The sequence below is a fragment of the Corapipo altera genome, unplaced genomic scaffold, assembly GCF_003945725.1.
Source record: "Corapipo altera isolate COAL_440 unplaced genomic scaffold, ASM394572v1 308, whole genome shotgun sequence".
Classification (NCBI taxonomy): Eukaryota; Metazoa; Chordata; class Aves; order Passeriformes; family Pipridae; genus Corapipo; species Corapipo altera.
In genome coordinates, this window is record NW_020884925.1 from 1,730,258 (window position 1) to 1,753,251 (window position 22,994).

At 54.8% G+C, this 22,994-nt stretch overlaps 1 protein-coding gene across 2 annotated transcripts; it reads right to left on the reverse strand.

Moving 5' to 3' along the window:
* Positions 1–1,952: 1,952 nt before the first annotated feature.
* On the reverse strand, positions 1,953–18,874 carry STRA6 (stimulated by retinoic acid 6). Of its 2 annotated transcripts, XM_027657889.1 has the most exons (18): positions 18,696–18,874; positions 14,094–14,244; positions 11,759–11,837; positions 11,208–11,293; positions 10,934–11,073; positions 10,617–10,783; positions 10,335–10,460; positions 9,529–9,596; positions 9,330–9,406; positions 8,379–8,440; positions 7,925–8,105; positions 6,943–7,018; positions 6,735–6,868; positions 5,460–5,577; positions 5,178–5,279; positions 4,217–4,380; positions 3,586–3,723; positions 2,751–2,929 (listed from the first exon to the last, which is right to left on the reverse strand). In XM_027657889.1, the coding sequence occupies exons 2-18, from the start codon at positions 14,216–14,218 to the stop codon at positions 2,751–2,753; spliced, it is 2,022 nt and encodes a 673-aa protein (XP_027513690.1). In that variant the 5' UTR covers positions 14,219–14,244; positions 18,696–18,874. The 2 variants fall into 2 exon arrangements, with proteins under 2 accessions (XP_027513691.1, XP_027513690.1); XM_027657890.1 differs by lacking the exon at positions 18,696–18,874 and having other exon boundaries at positions 1,953–2,929; positions 14,094–14,218.
* Between the last annotated feature and the right edge of the window lie 4,120 nt (positions 18,875–22,994).

The window sequence follows — 22,994 nt, forward strand, 5'->3', positions numbered from 1 at the left end:
TACAACTTTTAAACTCAGTCTGACATCAGTCTGACATCCTCCCTTCCCAGCTTAGAAGAGCGGGGTATGGGAGTTTATTCCTGCAGTCTCAGTTGGGAACAGGGTTTGGGGCCTGGCATAAGGATAAAAAAGCAAATGTAGTCTCTCAGAAGCCCTAAGCCACACCTGGAGGTCTCTGCCTGTCTCGCAGAGCTGCAGCTCCCACCAGCTTTGCTGTTCTCCCACCAAAAAAGGGAATTCCTCCACCTTGGCCAGGTTTACTCATAGATTTCATGGCAAATTGTCAGTGATATTAAGCATCAGTCATTCCTAACAAACAGGGCCCCGTGCCACGGCGTTCCTGGGTTGGATGGTGCAGGAGATATCACACCTGGCACCACTATCTGGATCCACCATGGGATAACACAACCCTCCATCCCTCCTGTTTGCAAAGCCAGACCTGAATTTCCGTTCCCCACGCAGACAGTTTTTCCTAAAGGGCCATTTGCAGCTGGATCAGCTCCCTGAACCACCTCACCCATCTGCTCAGGGGTTGGGTGGAGAGGGATGTGGATGCACAGGGGCAGAGCTTCCCCACAGCCATGGCAGTGTTGGGGGTTTAAAGATGAGGTGTGAAGCCACCAAAGAAGAAAAGCTCAGTCCTCCCCCAGGGCGCTGTTTATGTCCAAGAAAACAAGCAAATCCATGTAGCCACCTCCTGTCTTCCTCCCAGGGCTGTCATCTCTCACCAGGGCCCCAGCCAAGACATCTCCAGGACGCCTGGGGCAGGGCTGTGTAAACAGATGCTGAAATCCAGCTCCACCCATGGCCCTGAGCTGCCAAAGATTTTAGGGATTACCAAGGCTGCCTTCAGTGCCTGGGAGGCTGGAGGTGTGTTGGGATGGGCTGCAAGGGAAAGGTGCTTCAGGGACACCCAGGTCACCCAGCACCCCTCTCTCCCGCGCTCTGCCGTGCAAACCAGGCACGCACACCTCAAATCCCAGAGCTGGGAACGTGGCAGGAATTGCACCTTGGGCTCCTGCTGTCTTAGAAAGAAACCAGTCCAGACCTGCCTCCGGTGGCACCACTGTCACCCCGTTCGGTGACATTGTGCTCGTGCCAGACAGTGATCAAATGCAATTACTTTAATCATGTTTGATTGGTGGGCAGCGGATGCGACAGCATTTCCAGCATCCAAGCACACCGGGTGGCACCTGCAGGCAGCAGATGAAGGCAGAGACCCCCCTGTCTTCCCCGGGACAGAAAGGAATGGGGGTCAGACTGCTGTGGAAAAGGGTGGCTCCCACCCCGGTGTTGTGGGGAGATCTGGGGACCCTCCAGGCAAACCACAAAGCACAGGGCTCAACCTCAGTCCCCCCAAACCACACTGAGGTGCTGCAAACATCCCGGCAAGAGGGAGGAGGGTCCTTGGAAACCTCCTTCTAAGGAGATCCCTGGGGCAAGGGGATGGTCCAGCAGCCCTGCTTGGTGCAGGGTGGGCTGCAAAGGCTGCTTTAGCAAGGCTGAGGTGTTTGTGATGGTGTTGAGAGGGAAGGAGCCACCAGGAGAACTTACCAAGAGCTCTGCTTGCTGCTGCCACAGGCATCCTTCCAGCCCATAAAGGCAGGATTTCAAGGATTTAACTGTAGAAAAAGGTGACATAGCAACACCTTGCACATCTCCCTTTGGTGCTTTAGCCACAAACTGCCCTGTTTCAGTCCCCATCCTTCACGGGAACTGTAGTTTAGGGGCCAAATGTTATGAAGGAAGAGCAAAGTGACCAGTTTTGCATTAAAATTGCCCTAAAGTGGGATCACAGATTTGATCCCATCACCTCCTGGTTAAGGAGATCTACCACAAAGTCTCTGCTGGGCAAGGTCAGTCCAAATCATCACCTGGAGACAGAATGATGATGGTCCTCATGTCCCCCCTGCCTGATTTGGGAACATCCAAGAGACCAAGGACACCCCGAGTGTAGGAATGAGGTATGTGATTTATTAACCTTCCCCGACTCGGCACATCCAAGCGAGGTATGAAACTGGTTCCTACGGACTCAAGCTCGTCTCGCTCGGAGGGACACCCGCCCTGGGAGCTGCTGGCTTTGAACAGAACAGGGTGGCAACAAGAGGCACTGGGGGGTGAGAGGACAGGGGTGGACAGAAAACAAACAGCTCTGCAGCCTCATAGCCCAGAACAGGGGCACATGGGATTTTATCCTTCACAGAATTGGGAAAAAAAGCAAGTCCCAGGGTTAGGTACAGTGACCAAAGGGAGCCAGGATCAGAAAGGGAGAAGCTGGGGAGGGGGTTGGCAGTGGGGATCACGTTGAGATGCAGGTAATTCCTTGTGCTCAGGATGGTTAAGGATCCCTCCACACACCCTCTCCCTCCTTCCTTATGCCCTGGCACTGGGGGGTTTGCCTGCCTTGCCACGTATCGGAAAGGCAGCTGTTGAGAATGGGTGGGCTCATTGCAGGAGTGACTCCTAAAATATCTCTGAGATGCCGGAAGGGTTTAGCTTGGCTCATCTCCTTCCAGGTCAGGCTTGGAGGTGACCCAGTTGTCTCCACCTCTGGGCCTTGGGAGTGGCTCAGCATGGACCCAGAGATAAAAACCAGCCCCCAACACCGCCGGAAAGGGTCCGGAGGCTGGAGAGGGGCAAGAGGTGCCCAAAACTCCTGTCGGTGCAGGATTAGAGTCAACAGGAGACAGGAACGGGATGGGACAGGAGCGTGCATGGAGGCAGAGAGAGGTGGGGGGCTTCTCTGGAGGTCAGGGCTTGGGGGGGCTGAGCTGGGTGCCGTTGGCCGTGGGGTCGGAGAGGGCGGTTTTCCGGCAGGCCGTCAGCGAGGGGTTATTGAGCAGCGTGTAAGCCAACCCCCAACGGGCTCGGCTCCGCTTCACCCGCGCTCTGCTCAGGGGCGTCCGCTCGGGCTGCATCAGCTGGATGCCTGGAAGGACATGGGAATGGGGGGCAATGATTTTAGTACCCAAAGAAGCTCCAAGAGAGATAGAGAGGGACTTTGGACAAGGGCATGGAGAGAAAAGATGAGGGAGAATGGCTTCCCACTGCCAGAGGGCAGGGTTAGATGGGATATTGGGAAGAAATTCTTCCCTGTGATGGTGTTGAGGCCCTGGCACAGGTTGCCCAGAGAAGCTGTGGCTGCCCCATCCCTGGAGGTGTCCAAGGCCAGGTTGGATGGGGCTTGGAGCAACCTGGGATAGTGGAAAGTGTCCCTGCCCATGGCAGGGGGTGGAACAAGAAGAGTTTTAAGGTCTCTTCCATCTTGAACCATTTTGGGTTTCTATGATCTCAGCCCCAGTTCCATCTCCCTGGGGCTGCCAAGATTCTATCCACACCCCTGGAAGCCTCATCCTGCCCTCACACAGGAGCAACTCCTGTGATGGAGATTGTGATGTGATGTCCACAATTCAAGGAAAGGCGGCATAAAAGTAGAGAGGTCACCAGAACCACAACCCTCCACGTTCCCTTTACCCCAAACACCACCAGCATCTCCAGAGGAGCAGCAAACCCGCAGAGGAGGCCCTGCTGCCACCCCACGGTGATGGTTGTGCCTCCCCCTGGTTGAAGGTGGGAAGGTCTCACCCTCTTCCACATGGTTGGGTTGAGGTGCCACCGGCCGCTCTGGTCGGGCTGGCTGGAGAAGCAGCAAGCAGAAAGCTTTCATCACCGGGTGGGACTGGCTGACCTCGATTTTCAGATAGTGGCAGTAAGTGTGGTAGCCTGGGGGGACACAGCCCATAGTCAATGCATCTGGTGGGGTCAGACTTCCTGGACCCCCTCCCCATCCCTCCCACCCTGGAGCACAGGGGAGGGTTGTTTGCCAGGCTCCAGCTCTGCCCTGCCTTCAATGCTGGGGATGAACTCCGTTCCCAAAATCCCAGCAGGAAAAGTAGGGCTGAGGTCCCTTTCCTGCTGCCTTTAGGACGGGAGAGATGGGGGTCTGCTGCTTGTGGAAATGAGGTCTGGCCATTGGTGAAACCCAGAAGGGCATCACCCACCTTTTGGGATAGAAAAGCAGGACCAAGCAGGCATCAGGAGAAGCCACTTGCTCCAGTTTTCCCATTTCTGAATACAGGTGGTTTGAAGCCAGTCTCAGTCCTGGCAGCTCCAGGCAGCAGAGGAGCCCCAGACCACCTCCCCCAGGAGCTCAGGGGTGGGAGAAGGGCTCCCATGTTCCCAGAGGGGCTGCAGGGGGACCCTCTCCATGCCCTACCTGGGTCGAAGGTCTCCACGCCCCGGTTCAGCAGGCTGATGTCCAGCTGGCAGAAGTGGATGGCATTGTAAAGGCCAGAAATGACCATCCTCCACATCCCAGCCAGGACACCCACCAGGACGTTGATGGGGAAGAGCAGGTAGGTGACTATGTAGAGGGTTCGCCTGTGGGTGGAGAAGGAAGAGCACGGAACACAAACACCACGGGATGGGAAGCACAGCCCTTCCCTGCCAGAGAAACCTGCCAAAATAAGCCTCCCTCCCTTCCCTCCCTCCTCAGCAGACATGGTCTCCATCTGAGGTGTCTCCATCCCATGGAGAGAGGCAAACACCCTTCCAGGCTCTCAGAGCACTGACAGGACCTCAGAGCTTGGCCTCCAGCACACACAGGGTCTCCTTTTCTCCTCAAAGACTTAGAAACCAGACAAAGCATGAAGCTGGTGGTTTGCGATGGAGGGCACCAGCTCCCATGGAGGCCAGAAGAGCCCACAGCAGCCTCCCTGCTGTGCTGGGTGAGTGGTAGAGGTGGTGGAAGTGCCTTTGGTGGATGGAGCAGGACACTTAGATCCATCCATCACCCCAGCCTTCAGCATAAGGCTGTGACACATCTTAGGCTGTGACACATCTTAGGCTGTGACACCACGTGTGACCACATCTGCTGCCAGAACTGAGCTGGTCCAGCTGATCCTGGTGGATCTGGACTTCCTCAGGAGGTGACAGGGCAGGGCGCAGACCTCACCAGTTTCCCCCCACCAAAATCAAGGCTGTAAATGGACTGTGGCCCTCTAAAGCATCTAAAGAAACCTCCCTGGGAGCATCAAGCCACTTAAACACCTTGAATTCCCTTGAGCTCATGACCCAGTGGACACCAGACCAGGGACATGTGTAAACCTAACACAGTCCTAGAGTGCTGGACCTCGGGAGGGTGAGTTCTGCCCCCAAGGCTCACCATGTCCCCATACCTGTTGGTGAGCTCCTTCCGGAGGGGATGCTGCTCCAGGAACTGGTAATGAGCTGCCAAATGTTGCACAATGACGGCAACCACCAGGGTCAACCAGAAGGGCCTGGGTGGGAGGGAAGAGACAGGTTGGACACCGGGAGGGTGCCACACATGAGGCACCATCCCAGGCAGCAGAAACGTCTGGCAAAGCTGGAAGAGCCCCCAGTAGAGCACCCCAAAGCACACCACGGCCATGGCACCCACTCGGGTCTTCCATCCCTTCCCAAGGGCTGGGAGCACTCACCACATGTTCTGAACGACGGTGAAGAAGGGGCTGCTCGTGCTGTACTGGAGTGGGATGACAACGAGGAAGGCAAACACCACCGAGCAGAAGAAGAAGATCACTTGTTGGATGAGGAGACCTGGGAGGGAGACACAGAGAGAGAGAGAAACCATGGAGGGGGAGGATGGAGAAGCGGTTCTCATTTTTGCTCTCATTCCCCAGATCCATGCTCATTGCTGAACATGCTTTTCATTTTAATCCCATAAAATGCCCGTGAGATCCTTACCTGCCTCCCCCGCTCCGAACACGATGCTCTGCGCAGGATTTAATTACAAGTTCAGTCTTTCTTATCACTCCCCACATTATCCCCGCTGAGAAGAGCCATCACTCGGGGCTGCAACTATGATGTCTCATCATAAAATCCAGCCTGAGCTCTGATTTCTAATCATAAATCACACCAAGATCAGCAGCGACTGTGGTTCCTTGTGCTCAAGCTGGTGCTTCACCGCCCCTGCTTTACTTTAATCACTTGAAATCCAAGAGTTTTAAGAAGGAGGCGAGATCCAGCTCTATCAGGGATGCACCGAGCACTGGGTGGTTCGTGGAAAGCTGGTGCAAGGAGCTCCTGGGGGGCTCCCCAGCTCCTACCTCTGCACTAAGCTCAGCAGTGTGCCTGCAAAACAGGTCTGCTTTCCCAAGGGATGGTCACTCCTGTCCTTCCATCACGCCTCTGGACCCTGAGCCTGACTCCCCTGCCTGACCTTGGAGTGCTGATACAGTTGATTCTTGGGAGACAATGAGCAGAGTCACCTCCCATGGGGCAGAGAGGCCTTAAAATGTCTCCAAACCATGGTGGGGTAAAGATTTACACCTCATTTGATGTTTTCCACCCATCCCTGCAGTGGCCTATCCCTTCCAGGCAGGGAGATGTGGGTTGTGATGGGGAAGGTGCGCAGTGAGGAACACCCAGAATGACCAGGACTTGTGGGGGATAAACAGTCCCTTGCACGAGATTCTGCGACAGCTTCTCAAACCAAAATATTTGGGCTTGAGCCAAAATGAATCATCATCCCACCCACCCCCCCTTCCTATTTTAATTCCTGACCATTTGGCGTTCAGCATGGTCCTTCCCGGAGAAGGACAGATTGTGTTTGGGGAAAGGGGAACAAAAGCCTCACAGCCATCCCTCTGCAAAACGGGGTGAGAAAGGGGGAAGAGATGCTTAATTCCGGGATAGACTGTGCAAGGTGGGGATCCACCACCCCTCAGCCTCCTTCTGCCCCCAGAATCCTTTACCCAAGCAGGCAAAAGCTGTCTGGAAGCCGGCAAAGCTCATCCAGCAGACGATGGCTTGTCGGGATGGGCGGAGGATATGGGCTTTGTAGAACACGTCCAGCACGGCCCCTTGGTAAAGTGCCTTCAGGTTATTCCTGGGGAGAGAGTCCAGCTGCATCCCGGCTCAGTGGCAAGGACAAAGCCAACGGAGCAGGGACACCATCCATACCTGTGCATCACCAGCGTCCTCAGGAGCATGGCACAGGTCAGGAGGCAGCACAGCACCAGTGAGCAGATGTAGCACACTGTGGAGGAGCAGAGGGAAAGGCTGGATCAGCCAGCCTGTGGTCAGCCCCAGGAACGGGATTTTACTGGAAAATGTATCTAAGGAGCATTGCAGGGGCTGAGTTACAGGGTTCCATGACACCACACCTCAGTTTCCCTCCCTCCCTCCTTTGTAACACAGGGATCTCCAAATTCCATGTGTGAACTGATGAGACAGGGAAAGGGAAAGACAAGTTGTCAAGGGAAATCCAAGCAGTTAGGCTGGCCCAGCGCTGGAAAAATCATTGGAGCAAGCTGTGATAAGCAGGTGGCACGATGGAGAGAGCCTGGGAAGGTGCCCTCAGAAAAGTGGATGCTGGGGGGAAAGCAACAGGGGGGGAAGGAAGTCTGGTAGGAGGGATGGAGATGTCAGAGGGGGAAAAAAACATGATGAGAGAGGCTTGGTGATTCAGGAAGAGCCATAAAAAGCCTTCCTGGGGTTGGTGGTACCCCAAGGTAGTGCTGTGGAGGGAGGGGTGGCATCCCTGCTACCCTATTCCAGGCTTTCAATTATCCAGGGGGCCGGAGGCCATCTGCTCGATTCCAGCACATATCAAAGCCTGCAGCCGAAGGGCAGCATCTGCAGCGCGGCCCTGCCTGCTCTCCCTGCCAGCTCTCTCTGCCTGCTCTCCCTGCCAGCCCTGCCTGTTCTCCCTGCCCGGTCTCCATGCCAGCCCTGCCCGCCTTGGCACGTGGCAGCTGCTCGGAGCTGGCACAGCACCAGGCTCACACCACCACCTTTCATGTCTGGGGCTTTGGCAGCTGGCTCCAAAGTCCCTCTGGAAGCTGCCTTATCACCGACCACGCTCTGGATTAGAAATCTCTCTGGTAAGTTCTGAAACTCTCCAGAAACCACCTATGGATGCGGGACCTGGCTGGGAACCCACCTTCCAGCGACCACAGGTAGTGCTTGACAATGCTGAGCTCCTTCTCCATGTCACCTGGGACAGCTGGGTTGTCTGAGGGCACCAAGCCAAACTGGACCAACAACACCACGACGTCCTTCGTCATTCCCGCACGCACGATCTGGATGGTGGGAATGAAGGCTACCAGGAGCAGCAGGGCGACCTGTGAAGGAGCAGAGACACGTGAGCCCCGTGTCACGGCATCCCACTGCCGAGCCATCACCTTGGCTTAAAGACTTAGGGCTGGCTGAGCCCTGGGAGCACATGGCCGGTTGGTGCGGCTCAGCCGGGGGATGGTAATTCCTTGAGGCACGTTAATACTGTTCCCATAGCCAAAATTGTGGCATGGCAGTGACCTCTGGGCTCCTCTGCCTCGAGAGGACGTGACCAGGAGGCAGGGAAGGGGCTCTACTTGGCATTTAATCACCAGCATCACCTGGTAGACGGCGATCACAGCCATGGTTATGGACACAACGAGCTTCAGGGGGATCCGGAAACCTATAAGGAAGAACCAGACAGGAGCCAGGATGTGGGATCATGGGGGAAGAAGGGAGCTGGCTGCAGGTCCACCCAACCCAGCAGCGAAAGCAAATGCCCCAGGGAAAGCACTGAAACAGGATGGTTAATATTAGTCGGGATTTCCACAGGGAAATCCTGTGTGGATATGTAGCTACGAGTGGTTTCTCTGTACTTTGGCTTTATGGGCCCATCCTCCTTTTCCATGAAATCTTTTGTGCCCACAGCGCCAAATGCCAGCATCTGCATGCCATGGCCCCTGGGCTACCACCTCCTGGGACACCCCCTGCTTCTTCCATGGGAGGGAGAGCAAGGCATAGCTCTCCATTTCTGGTCTATTAGGGATTTAATCCACTTATCGCAGATTTTATTCCCTTATCACAGCCTTATCAAGCACCAGGCTGTTTATATTCTTCCCTGTGAGGGTGGTGAGGCCCTGGCACAGGCTGCCCAGAGAAGCTGTGGCTGCCCCATCCCTGGCAGTGTCCAAGGCCAGGTTGGACGGGGCTTGGAGCAACCTGGACTCGTAGAAGGTGTCCCTGCCAGTTCCTGCCCACCCAGGGCTGGACGATCTTTGAGGTCCCTTCCAAGCCAAGCCATTCCATGATTCTGTGCTATTGGCACAACCTGTGCTTGAACCTCACTGCCTCAGCCCACCCACGTCCCCCGGGGGGGCAGGGGGTCCATGTCCCCACCCCACACAGCCACGGTCTGTGCCGAGCCGAGGCATTGCTCGCGTGGCGCGTGGCAGCTGCTGTGGCACAGATGCTTTGGGGCAGGAGCCAAGAAAGGCATTTGCTGTCCCTGGGGAAGGGCAGGCAGACTGTTTGCCGAGCTGCTGCTGCAGCCAGGAGAGCAGCCCCCAGCCCACCTTCCTCAGGAGTGTAGATGTAGGAGCATAAATACGTCTGGATCCTTGAGAGGAGGCTCTCTTCTATCTTTGTAGAGCTGGAGGAGAAAGGATAGGGTGAAGAGCATGTCCTTTGGGACAGGGAGCCTCTCTGTCCCATTGCAGGGCTGACACAGGTGCTCGCTGAACTGGCAGTGCCATGGGAAGGTGCCATCCTTACCTTCCCTTCCGAGCGCGTTTGGATAGGACAGCCTTTAGGTACTTCTTGTAATACCCTCTCCCTGTAACCTTGAGGAAAGCAGTGATAAGTTACCTGATTTCAGCACAGGAACTCTGAGCTGGGGAGGGCAGAGTACCTGCATCCCACCCAGCACCCATCTCCTTGCTCTACTACCCCTGGCCACCCACCCATCGCTGGCATCTCTGTATGAGATGCAGGTGATGGCTTTCCAGCCCTCATTTTTGCAAGGAATATGTTGGAACAGATGTGGGCAGCAAATCTTCTGGTACAGCAAAGGTGGAAACAAATCTGCCTTGTTCCCATCAACAAAGCAGCCCAAAACCAGACACACCGGTAGGACGGCTGAAATCTCTCCTTCCCATCAGCCAGCTCCCAGTAAGTGCCTAGGGGTCACTTCAGGCCACACTTGGGCTGGCTTTTTCCTTTGTTTTGAAGTAGGTTTTTCCTCCTCTCTTCCCAATAAAGCCCCGGCACTTCTCAAAGGGCCAGGGATTATCCAGCCTGCTGGGAAAACAAGGCGACCCCAGTCCCAGCCTGAAGGGGAAGCATTGATGCCTTAAGCCTCTTGTACTAAGGAGTTTACTCCAAAGATGGATTTTTCACTCCCTTTTCAAATCCAGTGATATAAACAGAGTCACTTCCAGTGCCTGAGCAAAGTGGGGAACACGTGCATTGGGAGCACCCCAGATCTCCTGATTCCCCAAGGCAGCAGGGCAGGAAAGTCCCCAAAACCATGCTGGTCCCTCCAGGGGTTCTCCCTGAGTTGCCCCATGGGTCTTCATTACCTCCTTATCCAAGGTCTCCTCCTGGACAGTGAAGCTCCTGATGAGCAGGGCTGGATACCAAAGGCTTAATAGGACAAGGCAGAGGATGATGGGGATGTACGAGAGTGTGGAGTAGTACCTGTATATCTGGGGGGGAGCAGAGATGTCACATGGCACCACCCCAGCCCGGGGGTCTAACCCCGGGCAGGTGACACCACGGTGTCACTCCAAGGAGGTTGTGAGAAAGCCACCTCCAGGTTTTGGCCAGCTCTCCGCTCCTTCCCCAGGAAGTGGGACACAGACCTTTGGTGACTGGGGACAATCCACCTTCTGCCAGATGTGGACCACGCAGTGGCACCAGGACAGCAGGCAGCCCACGAGGTAGCTGAGCCTGTGCCGGACGGTGGCACAGGCAATCAGGGGGTAGTAGAAGGCTGGGTAGTAGAGCAAAGCCATGATCTTCCAGTACTCTGGGTGGTGGGATGGAGGGAAGAGGGAAGGGAGAGCAAAACACGCAAGAGAAGGCAGCACCGTCAGTATGGACCAGGGTGAACAGGGTGCTCAGGGTGCTCCCCAGCCCTGGGTTGGGTGAGGAGGGGGCAGGAGGGTGCTGGCCTTACCCCGGGTGCTCTGGGAGGAGTGGGAGATGAATGGCAGAGGGTCTCTGTCCAAGACCAGCACGCACAGGGAGGAGAAGAGGATGCCAAACACCACAGCCACCAGCCCTTGGTTGCCTTCCTCTTCCAGAAAGTTGGCTGGGCTGCAAGCCAAGGAAGGAATGAGCCTGACAGCAGATTGTGGGCACTGTGTCCCCCCGCCAAGCTGGTTTATCTCCTCCCGCCACCCCCTTGGCTGCACAGTGACAGGGACCCTGAGGGCGCAGGGCCCAGGTACCTGAGCAGTCCTGGGACACCATTCCAGCAGCTCTGGTGGAGACGCCTGCGCTTCACCAGCAAGGACAAGCCCAGGAGCACGGCCAGCTGCCAGGAACACAACCAAGGAGCAGTAAATACACGGAGGGGAAGTCTGGGGCATGATGTTGTGTGATGGGAGCCTCCATGGAGACACCATTTTCTACCCTACACTCTAAACCCAGCCATGGTTGAAGGAGGGACAGGCACTTCTCAACCTGCCTGGAGGAGTTAGAGGCTCTAAGTGTCTCAGAGGGAACACACTGGGGAAAAATAAAAGGAAATCATAGAACTATGGAATTGTTTAGGTTGAAAAAGACACCCAAGATCATCAAGTCCCACCATAAATCAAAACCTTCCATTGACTACAGGGACAGAACAAGGTCTGGAGAGGTGTAAGTCCTTTCCAAAAGCATCCCAGCTCCAGCTGCAGAGCTCAGCCCTGATATTTGAGAGGGCATGACCCAAACTGGGGGACAGAAAACAGGATATTGGGGCAGAGAACTCACCCCGTGGTACTTGTCAGGTACTTACAGAGATGGGTGCCATGCAGATGTGATACATTCTGGGAGAAACAGTGGGCTCACAGTCTGGGATCACAGTAGGAAACATGCTAGAAAGAGCAGGGGGAAAATCATGTGTGGTTGTTCTTAGCCCCAAAAGGGAAAAGCAAAGGTGCTGGGGTTACAGCCACACACACAGCACAGCGGAGATGTCAGTCTGGAATAAACCTCCCAAGTGCTGGGTTACACAACCCTCAGTAACCAGGGATGAAGTCACCCTCCTGAGATGATTTTATGACCAAGAGGGAGAGATAACACCCAGCAGAGGCCTCAAGCTGAGCCCCACAGGGACTGGGTAATCTCCTGCATGTACCGGGACACCAAGACAGAACAGTTCAGCGAGGATGGATGACACCCTGCCTTTGCCTCTTTTACACCCATGTCCCTTCTGGCTCTGGCTTCTCAGGAAATGCAGCAGTTCTTCCTGCCTAAGGCACTGCACTCCAGCTGGGAGGCTGCTTGTAGGATGTTTTGATGCCTTTCCCATGGGAGAGGGACCTGTCCCACAGCTTGGGGTGATGGAGGAGACGGCTGCCTGGGGTCCCAGAGCTGCTCCCCCTCAGCCAAGGCCAGCCGAGTAGACGTGTCAGGCTGGGCTTTATTTATTCATTCCTGGCCTCTGTTACATCCCTTAATCTCTGCTTTGGCACAGCCCTCCTCCTCTCCCCAAGGCCAGGCACGACTGTGCCCAGACACCCTCACCCAACACTGGGCAGCAAATCCCTGTGCCTGAGAGCTGAACCCCCCTTAAGCCCCATAACTCACATGTGGGAACCTCCTGAACCCCGTAACTTACAGGGGAAGACACCCCCCCAAAGCCCTTCTGCCCTCCCAAACCCCACAGCTCCAATGGGGTGGGCAGAGATGGGAGCTCTCATGAGCAAGCCTGAAAGGAAGGGTCTGATAGAGAAACTGGAATTTTCCAGGCATCATATGTCCAAGGTTGTCACCAACCTGCCACAAAAAGGCTTTATAGGACTAGCTGCCAGTGATTGGTCTTGGATAGACCAGAAAATTCCTGCTGTCCAAAAATATCCAGGCTCAGGAAATCCTCCTGGCATGATTGAGAGCACAGGGACACCAAACATCTTTTTGATATCACCAAGGTTTCAGCATCTAAATCCAGAGCATCCAGAAGCCATCAGGTGGGCAAATCCCCCCGTGCTGCCTCCATCCCTTCACTGACCACAGCTTGGGGGACACCCAGAAAATATCTCTGGAAAGATTCTAGCGAAGGTGGAGGTCACACAGGTGGGGCTTCACCTGGGGAAACCAAGGCCGGGCAAGGAGATTTCAAAGGTTGTTTCACAATGAGAAAGATAAGGGATGAGAAGGAACCCTTTGGGCTGGTCACTGCCGGGATCCCCTCCTGGTTATCCTCAGGATTAGGTACCTACCCATGGAGGACTAAGTCAACAGAGGGACAATAGATCCTGATAGATGGGCCTTGGGATGCCTGACTTTGAGCCTTGAGGACATGTTGGATAAATTGCCCTGCTGCTCCATGCCTCAGTTTCCCCTCCCATCAGGAGTTCTTTTGTCCTTGGGAAGGGCACTCAACCATGAGGGCACAAAGCCCTGGGTCTTTGTTGCAAGGTTGGGCCCTGGGGTCCCATCCCCATGAGAAACACAGCACTGTCCTTTGGAATACACTGAGTTAACGAGTGGATCATCATGGATAGGGAGGGAATAGGCTTTACAGGACCCATGGATACACTAATTTGAAGGGAGAGGGAGACGACATCCATGCAAGCCCAGAGATGCTCAGCCCTATTTTGCAGGTAGGAAACCTATTCAGGGTCACCGTGCCATGCAGGAACCTGTCAGTGTCCAAGTAGGTTGGGCTGTGCTGCCAACTTTCCTCACTCCCAGCCAAAATCTGCACAGATGCTGGCAGAGAACTGGGACGGGATTAAGGCTGTGTCATGAGGATGACTCCAAACCCAGAATCATGGAGTCAGAGCAGCCAGGAAAGTCTCTGGGAGCTTCAAGGGAGTCAGGGCAGCAGGTGAACCCCATGCACTTGACTTTGAATTTGGGGGAAGGTTGAGGAAAAGCAAGGGTAACTAGCAGAGATCCCCACTGCAGGATTTACCCAGACTTTGCCAGGGGCACTTGGAAGAAATTAAGCAATTTAAGGGGCCAAAAGGAGCCTCTTAAATCACCTCGCCCGGACACAAATCCTGGCTCTGCTCCTCTGGGGATGTTGATCTGTGGAAAGGGGATAGAGCAGCTGGGAGGAGGTTGTCCCATTCCAGCAGGGACAGGGGGACATGTGGTACCTGCCAGCAGGGCTGGACACTTACTCATCCTGTGGCACGGCCGGCTCCATGGTTTCGTAGATGTACCAGTTGGAAAGGAGGTCGTCATCGCTGACAAGGCTGCTGTCCAGGAGAGCATCGTGCATCCCACCGGAGCCGTTGGCTGCCATGGCCGTCTCCTTCCTCCCTCTGTGGGCTGGAGAGAGACAGCGAGAGGCAGCAGAGGCAGAAGATGACCAGGTTTGCACAAGGTGGGCCCTCCTGGGCGCTTGGAAATGCGGGATGGAGGCGCTGAGCCAGGAGGCTTTATCTTCTCGGGTCACTCCCGCAGCCGGGGGAGGACCGGGAGCTTTCAAAATCCGGCTGTGCGCCCAAGGATCCAGCTTTTATCTGGACTCGGAGGAGGGATAAGGGACGAACACCCTCCCCCGCCGCACATCCCGAGTGCTCAGGGCACACCTAATCACCGCGGCCGCTCCCTGCCCGCCGCGGGACGCTGATAGACTTGGAGCCTTTGTTTGGGTTGTTTAACAGTTTTTACGCCGACGACTTGAAAACCAGCACAAGGGTCAAGTTTGGAGCTCGGCTGCTGAAAGGGGGATGAGATCTCACTGCGATCTGTGTCCCCAGTGTCCCTCTGTGCCACCAGATGCTCCCTGTGACATTCAGCCTCCCCCAGTCCCTCTCCCTTTGCAGAAATAAAAAGGAAGGAGGATTTGCCGTGGTGCCAGACCCAACAGGCTCTCATTTCTCCTTCTCTCAATTATTTTTTGATGATTTTGGCTCGGACAGCCCCACACCCTCCGCTGCTGTCCCAGAGCTACACCACACAAGCTGCAACATGCCTCATCTACCACTGCTGTCAGAAAGGTAGTGCCCAAAGACGTCTCCAAATGCCAGGCAGCAATGCTCAGTGCTGCTTCCAAGCCCTGGGAACAGCCCAGGATCTTGGGAAACCCCATCCCACAGCTCGGGGATGTCACCAAACTCCCGCAGGGGGTGGGTGGGAGATGGATGACTGAGCCAGCAGCTTTGCTCTGGGCTGTTGTTTGTACAGCTGGTGTTCACCAGGGACCGTGGTGGGTCCAGCACAGCTTCAAAGAGATTCCCCAGATCAGGGCTGTAGCCCTGCAGGCAGCCCTGGCTCTGACAGACAAGTGGCACTTGTCACCTTGTCACCATGGCCACACTGCCCGATGGACATCACATCCCCCAGTCAGGTTTTCCAGGGACTCTCTCTATGTCAGGGTGTAAGGCCTGGGATCTTCACCTCCCTTCCCAGAGCACCAAAACTCAGCTAGAAAGAAGATCCTCCCACTCCACCTTTTGGTCCCAATCCAGATGCCACCACCATCCCATGGAAGGATGGACACCCCCAACCCCAGGAGAGCATCCAACTGGGATGGATCCCAGCCCCCCATCCCTGACCCCTGAGTGTCCCAGCCTCAAGGAATCGACTCTCCAGCCATCCCTTGGTTTTGCCTGTGCAGGGAAGCAGCTCTGACCTCACCTCCCAGGAATGTATCACTCCGTTAAAAAGGTAGAAGGAGCCTGTAAAGTTCATGGCAACGCACACACAGGTCTGGAAGCCCCATTCCCCTCCTGTGGGGTCACCAAAGGCTGGCAGGGTTTGAAAGCAGGGCATGGGATTTAGACAGGTAAAGCAAGCCATGCCAGCCTTGGAATGGGAGAGCATCCTGAGAATGCAGCATCAGGATAAAGAATCAGTTCCAAAAGCCACGCTGGGATTGTCCATGCCCCCCTCTCCTCCCCCTGGCATCACCCACAGAAGGACAATGAGCAGAAACAAGATGCACCTTCCCACCAGCCCAGCCAGGCAGCATTATCACTGTGATCCACCACTGATGCCACCTTGCCAACGCCTGGATTTGCAGCCACTCAGGGACATGGAGGCCAGAGAAAAGCAGGAAGGGATGGAGAGAAAGGCTCCATGAGATGTCTGGTGCACACAACTCTCAGCAGGCAGGCAGCAATGTCTCAAGACTGAACTGACAATCTCCTTGGGTGATGTGTCATGTCCCCTTCCAAAACATCCTGCTTGGAGTATCACACACACCTGGATCTCAGAGCTCTGCTGCCCATTCCTGTCTGGGTTTGGGACCAAGATGAGTCAACACTGTCCCAGCACCATGTGATGATCTTCAAGTCCTCCAGTTCCACCCACTCATCCTCATGAGATGGGTGCTGTCCTGTTCCAGGAGATGGTCTCCTCTTGTGGTCTACCACGCAGGGTGGCAACATCTGGGTCACCATTTGTGAAAGGTCTGGAGAAACCAGGAGGTGCTTCAGAGCCTCCAACCTGTCTGCTGGACACCATCAGCCAAGCCACAACGGTGTGACACAGGGACATCCCAGCCTGGACACCAGTGCATCTCTTATTGCCAGGTGCTGGAGGAGAGACCTAACTAGGGGTGGGTATTTTGGCTGGGGAAAAGCATTCCATGAGGGCTTCCAGCCTCACATGGAACAGGGAAGGGTTAACTCTCTGTTTACTGTGAAGGTAGTGAGGCCCTGGCACAGGTCGCCCAGAGAAGCTGTGGCTGCCCCATCCCTGGGAGTGTCCAAGGCCGGGTTGGACGGGGCTTAAAGCAACCTGGGATAGTGGAAGGGGGTTGGACTAGATGATCCTTAAGGTCCCTTCCAACCCAAACCATCCTATGATTCCTGCTCAGGCTGCAAATCCCGCTGTCCCAGGAGAGGAGGGGCAGGTGTGCCAAAAGCTCAGCGGGATCAGCATCCCCAGCCAGGGCAGGGCCCCAGCTCTCCACCCAGCTTGGCGGGCGCCGGCTCCTCCGGCCGGGGCTGAGCCAGGAGCTCTCTGGCTTTGCAGCCCCCCCATGCCCCGGGTTTCCCCGAAACCCGATCTCTTTGCTCCTCTGCGTAACCTCAGCCGAAACAGGCTGGGCCTTTGATCGCAGCAGCCTCGCCCGAGATTGATGGGCTCAATAAAGCTCCTTCATATTCTTCATTTCCCACTATCCATCACTCTCCGGGGAGCTTTTGCATCCCAACACTATGAATTAAACTGGGAGGGGAGGAAGGGAGCCATAAGGGAATTACCCCTCTTCCCTCCTCCCATCCAGCCTAATGGTGATGCCTTGTGTACAGCTTTTAATAAAAATGATAAAGATCTCATTTCACAATTGTTCAGGGAGCCCTTGGGCCGGGGGAAGAAGGGGGGCTGTTTAAGCAAGACCTCCTCTAATTCAATTGCTTGTTCAGGAGCTGCGCCGGGACCTGCAAAGCCAGGTGGCACAGGGGTGGCTTTGGAGGGCGTCAAAAAGAGGATGGGCTTCCCAAAGGTGGATTTAGCAGCTTCAGATGATGCCTGGAGAGGCAAAGCCTGATCTGTCATTGGCACAAACCAAGGCAGCCAACCGCAGCCCCAAACTCCACTAAACTCAGTGTTCCAGCCCCAAAAACGAGATGAGAAAGGTTGGTTTGCAGCCACTTGTGCTCAGCTGGGAGGGACAAGGAGACAATTGGTCCCATCTGTTCCCTCCACCAGTGACTCTGGAGTCCTTCAAGCCCCAAAGATGCCCCAGCCAGCCCTTGCTTTTTGAAGACTTTCTGGAAAAGCGGAGCTGTCTCCAAGTTCTCCAAACACAAGTGACAAGGAGCCCACACACACCCTGGACCCTCCAGCTGGATGCTGGGGCCTCCGGGAAGTCGCTCTCCACCCTTCCCCCCAGGGACAGGCTCAGCCCCAGGGTGCTGAGAACGCTGAACTCATTGTGCTGATGAGTGGATGCGGGGGAAGCCTGATGAGTGGATATGTGGTGAACTCTCCTTATCCCATCGGGAAAGCCCCGGGGGCAGGGAAGGGTCCGGAGGAAGTGTTTCATCCCATTGTGACAACATTTTCCTCCCTCCTCCCAGCTCCGGCTGGTTCTCAGCTGATCCAAGTCCCATCCCCCCCCCCCCCCCCCGGCCCCTCCGCCCCCCCATCCTCTCTAAATCCCTCCAGCACCTCGACTTCCACCACCCAGAGAGAGCCGTGGAGCTGCTCCAATGCTTCACAAACCCTCTCCCTTTGCAGAGCTGGAGTTTGCAGATAATAAATCCACAGCGGAGATCATAAACAAACTCACAAGAAAGGCAAAAAAAGCCCCTTTTTGCATTTTAAAAGCAAAGGCAGCTTAAACGTTTAAGCCAAGGGGGCTGTTTAAGCTTATTTTTAGACTCCTGACCCCCCATCCTTGGTTCTTCGTTTCAAATCAAAGGCAGCAGCACCTGCTGCTCACAACCCCCAGAAGCCAGGAAAGGGGAAAAGTTTGGAGGATCACAGCAAAACCTGCTGGCACAGTCATCCATTGGCGTGGGAAGCAGTGCTGGGGGAATCCAAGGCAGAGCACCCTGTAACCTCTGCTCCTCTGGTGCTGGGGGAAGGAGCATCCCCCAGGAAAAGCAAAGCTGGAGGTAAAACCCCTGCTGAAGGGGATTTGGCGGGGGGCCTGCACCCCCCAGAGCAGGATTTGACTCTCTGTAAGTAAACAGGAGCCGCATTTACAACCTGGAGCAATCAGCTCCGTGGAGTAAACCCGGCTCCCCCCGCCTCACCAAGTCTGAAGAAGAAACAACAGAAAAGGGGTGGGAAAAGAGGAAAAGAGACCAAAATAAAGTTACCTTCTTCCAGTCGGCCACCTCCTTGGAAGGCGCCTAGAGGCTCAGCTGGGCAGGGGTCTCTGGAGCAGTGTGGCCTTGCTAAGCGGGGCCTAAAGCGCTGGCTGGCGGGGGTCGGGCGTGGATGCAGCCATGCAAACCCAAACGCAAAGTTCAGAGCACTGGCGAGTGAACGGAGGCTCGCGGTGGCTCAGGGAACTTTATCCCCTCCATCGCCAGGAGGCCTTGGCTGGGGGCCACCCTGGGGTTTAGAAAATTAAAAGCAACCAACCCCGTGCTCGGCTCTCCCTTTGATTCGGCAGAGCTTTTCGGGAGAGGAGGCAGCTTGAGCCAGCCCCCTTCTTCCACAGCGCTCCGCCGGCTCAGCTGGGGTTTAACTGCTCCCTCCACGCTGAAATTTAGGGGGAAACCCAGGGATAGAGATGCTGCTGCATGTCCGCCTCGGGATGAAAACGTCTCTCCTTCCTCCCAGGATAAAACAAAGGACCAGCTCCTGATGGGTGTAAACCAGCCGAGCCCAACCCTTCGCCCAAATCTTGCAGCTTTATTTGTTTTTTCCCTCACCCAGTGCAGCTGGGAACTGGGAAGGAAAGTTTTGGTGGGTGAAGAGCTTGGGGACAAACATCCCTGGGGACAAGCATCCCTGGTTTGGGGACACCACCACCTTGGACATGGCAGGATCCTGCCCAGGGCTCACACAGAAAGTGCCAAGGGTGCAAAGTGACGGTCCCACAGCAGCAGGAAAGGGATGCAAAACATTTTGGGATAAGAACTGGGGGATACTTTGCCCTAGGGGCTGGTGAGAGCAGCTGGGAGCAACAGGAAGCTTTACCACTGCTCTCATCCACCTGTCCCTTGGCCAACACACCCTTCCCACACAGTCCAGGAGACACCAGCTTAGGAAAAAATATATAATCTGGACAAATACACACACAGCCCACATGTGACAGCAAGCCAAGCAAAGGAAAACTAATTAGGGTCGAAGATTTAGCTTAATTTTTAGCCAAAACCTTGTGGCAACGCTAAACAAAATGACCTGAGGGTTTGTTGTTTTCTTTTTCCTTTCCCTGCGATTGTTTTTAAATAAGAAACACTGCTGTTGGATTCCAAAGCTGCTTCCTGGGAAAGCTGAGAGACTGGGAAAACAGCTGGTAGGGAGGGAAGGGGCTGAAATTCAGAGTCACAGGGTTTTTTTGCCCTCCTAGACAAAAATATGCCAGCAATATCCAACCTGATCTTCATAAAGTGACCATTACATAGACACACACCAGCCCTGGAAGGGTTTTGTAGCTACCAAAACACCTCGAGGCACTCTAACCCCCTACAAAGAGTTGGTATTCCGGGAGTTTTGCAATGTCAACTCAAAAATGGCTGTCGGGAAACCAGCCCCAAGCCTGGGATGTGTGGCTGTCAGGAGGTCAATGGCATCCCAAGGTGCTGCAGCTTGTGCTGGATAAGCAAGGAGATGGGATGGTTTTCCTGCTTCTCACACCTCTCCCAGCCCTGTGCAGCAGTTGGAGGATGCAGAGCCCCTCCAACACCACTGACCCCTCGCTGCAGGCATCCTTAACTTCTGCCCCACATGTGATAAGGTTTCCCCCAAATCATGGAATCACAGAATGGTTTGGGCTGGAAGGGACCTCAAAGCCCATCTTGTTCCACTCCCTGCTCTGGGCAGGGACAGCTTCCACTAGACCAGATTGCTCCAAGCCCCATCCAACCTCGCCTTGAACACTTCCAGGGAGGAAATCCCTTTTTCTTAGTCTCTGGAGAAATGTCCTCTCTTTGTGTGCATTGGTGTCCTGAGCCTGTTTTATCTTGTAACACTGGGTGAGGAGCTGCAGCATTGAAATCCAGGTGGAACCCGACTGTGCTGATGGGGGTCTCTCCCTCAGGAAAAGGAATTTCACATGGAGAAACAGAGCTAAGGACAGCCCAAACACACCTGTGGCCAGAACACTCAGCTTTCCAGACCCAAACCTTGAGCTCATTATGCAGGCAGAGCTCCAGCCATCAGGGACCTTTTCATCCCACAGAACAAAAACCCACAGGCTGCCAAGACAGACAGACCTCACACAATCCTGTGAATCAGCCTCACACCCAACAAAGCCGTGGAAACTGGTATTCACCTTTCTGGGGGGCAAAGGAGGGTCTCAGCCCCGGGTATGCCCCAATAACACAACAGGGGTGGCACCTCCTGATGTGCTGCACGTGTGTCTCTGGTACAGCTGGGAAAACTCTGCAGGAATGAGCCGTGCCTTAGATTAGATTATGGGAAAATTAGTCTTTGATGATGTTGTCATTAGTGATGGCTCTGTAATGTGTTTGCACAAGGGCAGGGAGGAAATTAAGCAGGCTAGTTAAGGATGAAATAGCTCCCGCTTCCCCACATTAGAACCTGGAAGGGTTTTAATTGAGGCAAAGGAAACTTTCAGGAGCATTTGGGAGCTGAGGACCAGGGTATGATCCTTCCCACAGGCACCAGTTTTATCTCCTGGATTCCTCCTGCTGCTGAGCCCCAGGGAAGCAGAGCCCAGCTCAGTGGCATAGGGTACAAAGGGGGGCCGGGGCAAGTCCCAGCTGCACATGGTGACACCTCCAGATGAGACCAGCAGCCCAAATTAGTAGGAATTTGTAGGTGGAACAGCTCAGAGTAGCATCACACAATCAATTCAAACCATCTCTGGGATCCTGGGAAAAACCACCTTCTCCAGCACAGCTCTGCTTTGGGAGCACTGTGTCTCCACCCATGAGGGGAAAGAACCACCAATTCCTCCAGCACCACTGAAAGCATTTATGCACTCAGCCCTCCCAAGGAAGCAATCCACCCATCAGCATTTCCCTGGAGACATTGGTTTGACTGGCAGTGGAATGACTCCCCCTCCTCATTTCACCAGCTCAGGCTTTGCACCACTCAGAGCACCCTTTTCTTCTACTTCAACTCTGTGCCCCAAATCCCTGAATTATGACCCATTTGCCTTCTCTCTTCATCCCGATCTCCACAGCATCCTCATCCTGACATCCTCACCACAGTGGGAGGTTAAATCCATGAGCCAAGGTCATGTTCAGGACAATTCCTCCAGGTGGGACATCAACCTATGTCTTTGTTCCCCAAAGAGAAACTGAGGAAGGTCCAGGACACACAACTGGTGCTTCCAGGGAGGTGTGGGAGAATAGGATTTATTTTTGAACTCCATCCATGGCCCATGCACATAGCCAAAGGGATTCTTGGAGGCAGGCATTTTGGAGCAGATTTTGGCTGGATGCCTTGCAGGTGCCTGGGCTGCTCCCATACTAGGGGGGAAAAGAAAAACCACCAAAATCCTACGCTGCAGGGTCCCAGATGCTGTTTTATCCCCCAGCCCGCTCCCCTCAGGGATAATCTTGTTGTTTCAAGCCTGCACCAGCGTGAAGAGCTTGGAATGTGGTTTTTTATATGGAGTATGGAGCTGTCTTAGAGAAGGGCCACCTGCTAGCCCAGCTCTGGCTCACGTTTCACTGGAGACATCCTGAAAACTGTGGGAACGTGCTATTCTCAGTGGTAATGGGGGAATGAGATATGACAGGGTGCTCCTGGTGAGGATCAGACTGAGCTTCCAGCTCCTGCCCAACCCAGACCACCAACCCCCTTGATGTCAGTCCCGAAATATCTGTGGTGAGACTAACCTTGGGATGCTCAGCTGGCTCAGCAGCAGGCTTACTAGGAAGGGAGCTCAGCTCTAGTTGCACCAGCCAGAAACACACACTCCAGTGTGGGAAAGAGCAGCCCGTGTAACACTGGGAAAAGCAGCCTTGGACCAAAACCCCTTTGTAGGCAGCCCTGACTCAGGTCACCCCAGAATGCTCCTGACCCTCCTTTAAGCACCCCAGCAGCCCCACTTCGCCTTCTGCAGCCCAACCCTGACTCCCGGGACACGCCCAGCCCTCCCTGCAGCACTGAAATCCCAATTTGGCTGCCTGATCCCAGCAGAGATCCAAAAACAAGCCATGGGCACAAGAGGAGCAGAATTAGGGCCAGCAAAACATGGGAGCAACAGTCAGAGCTTGTACCATCCTCAACACCTGCATCTCCTGGAGGCTTGAGCACACTCCTTTGAGGTGGAGGTCCCAAGGAAAAGGGCTCAAGGAGCCATCAATGCACACCCTGCCTGCACACATGTGTGTCACAGAGCTCAGCGTCACCCTGGATATTCTGGGCTGTTGCTGGAAGGCAGCCACCACTTTGCATCTAGTTACCTGGTTCCCCAGCAAACAAACTGGAGTTCAAAGTGTCTGTCCTGCCACTGCACAGGGGCAGGAAAG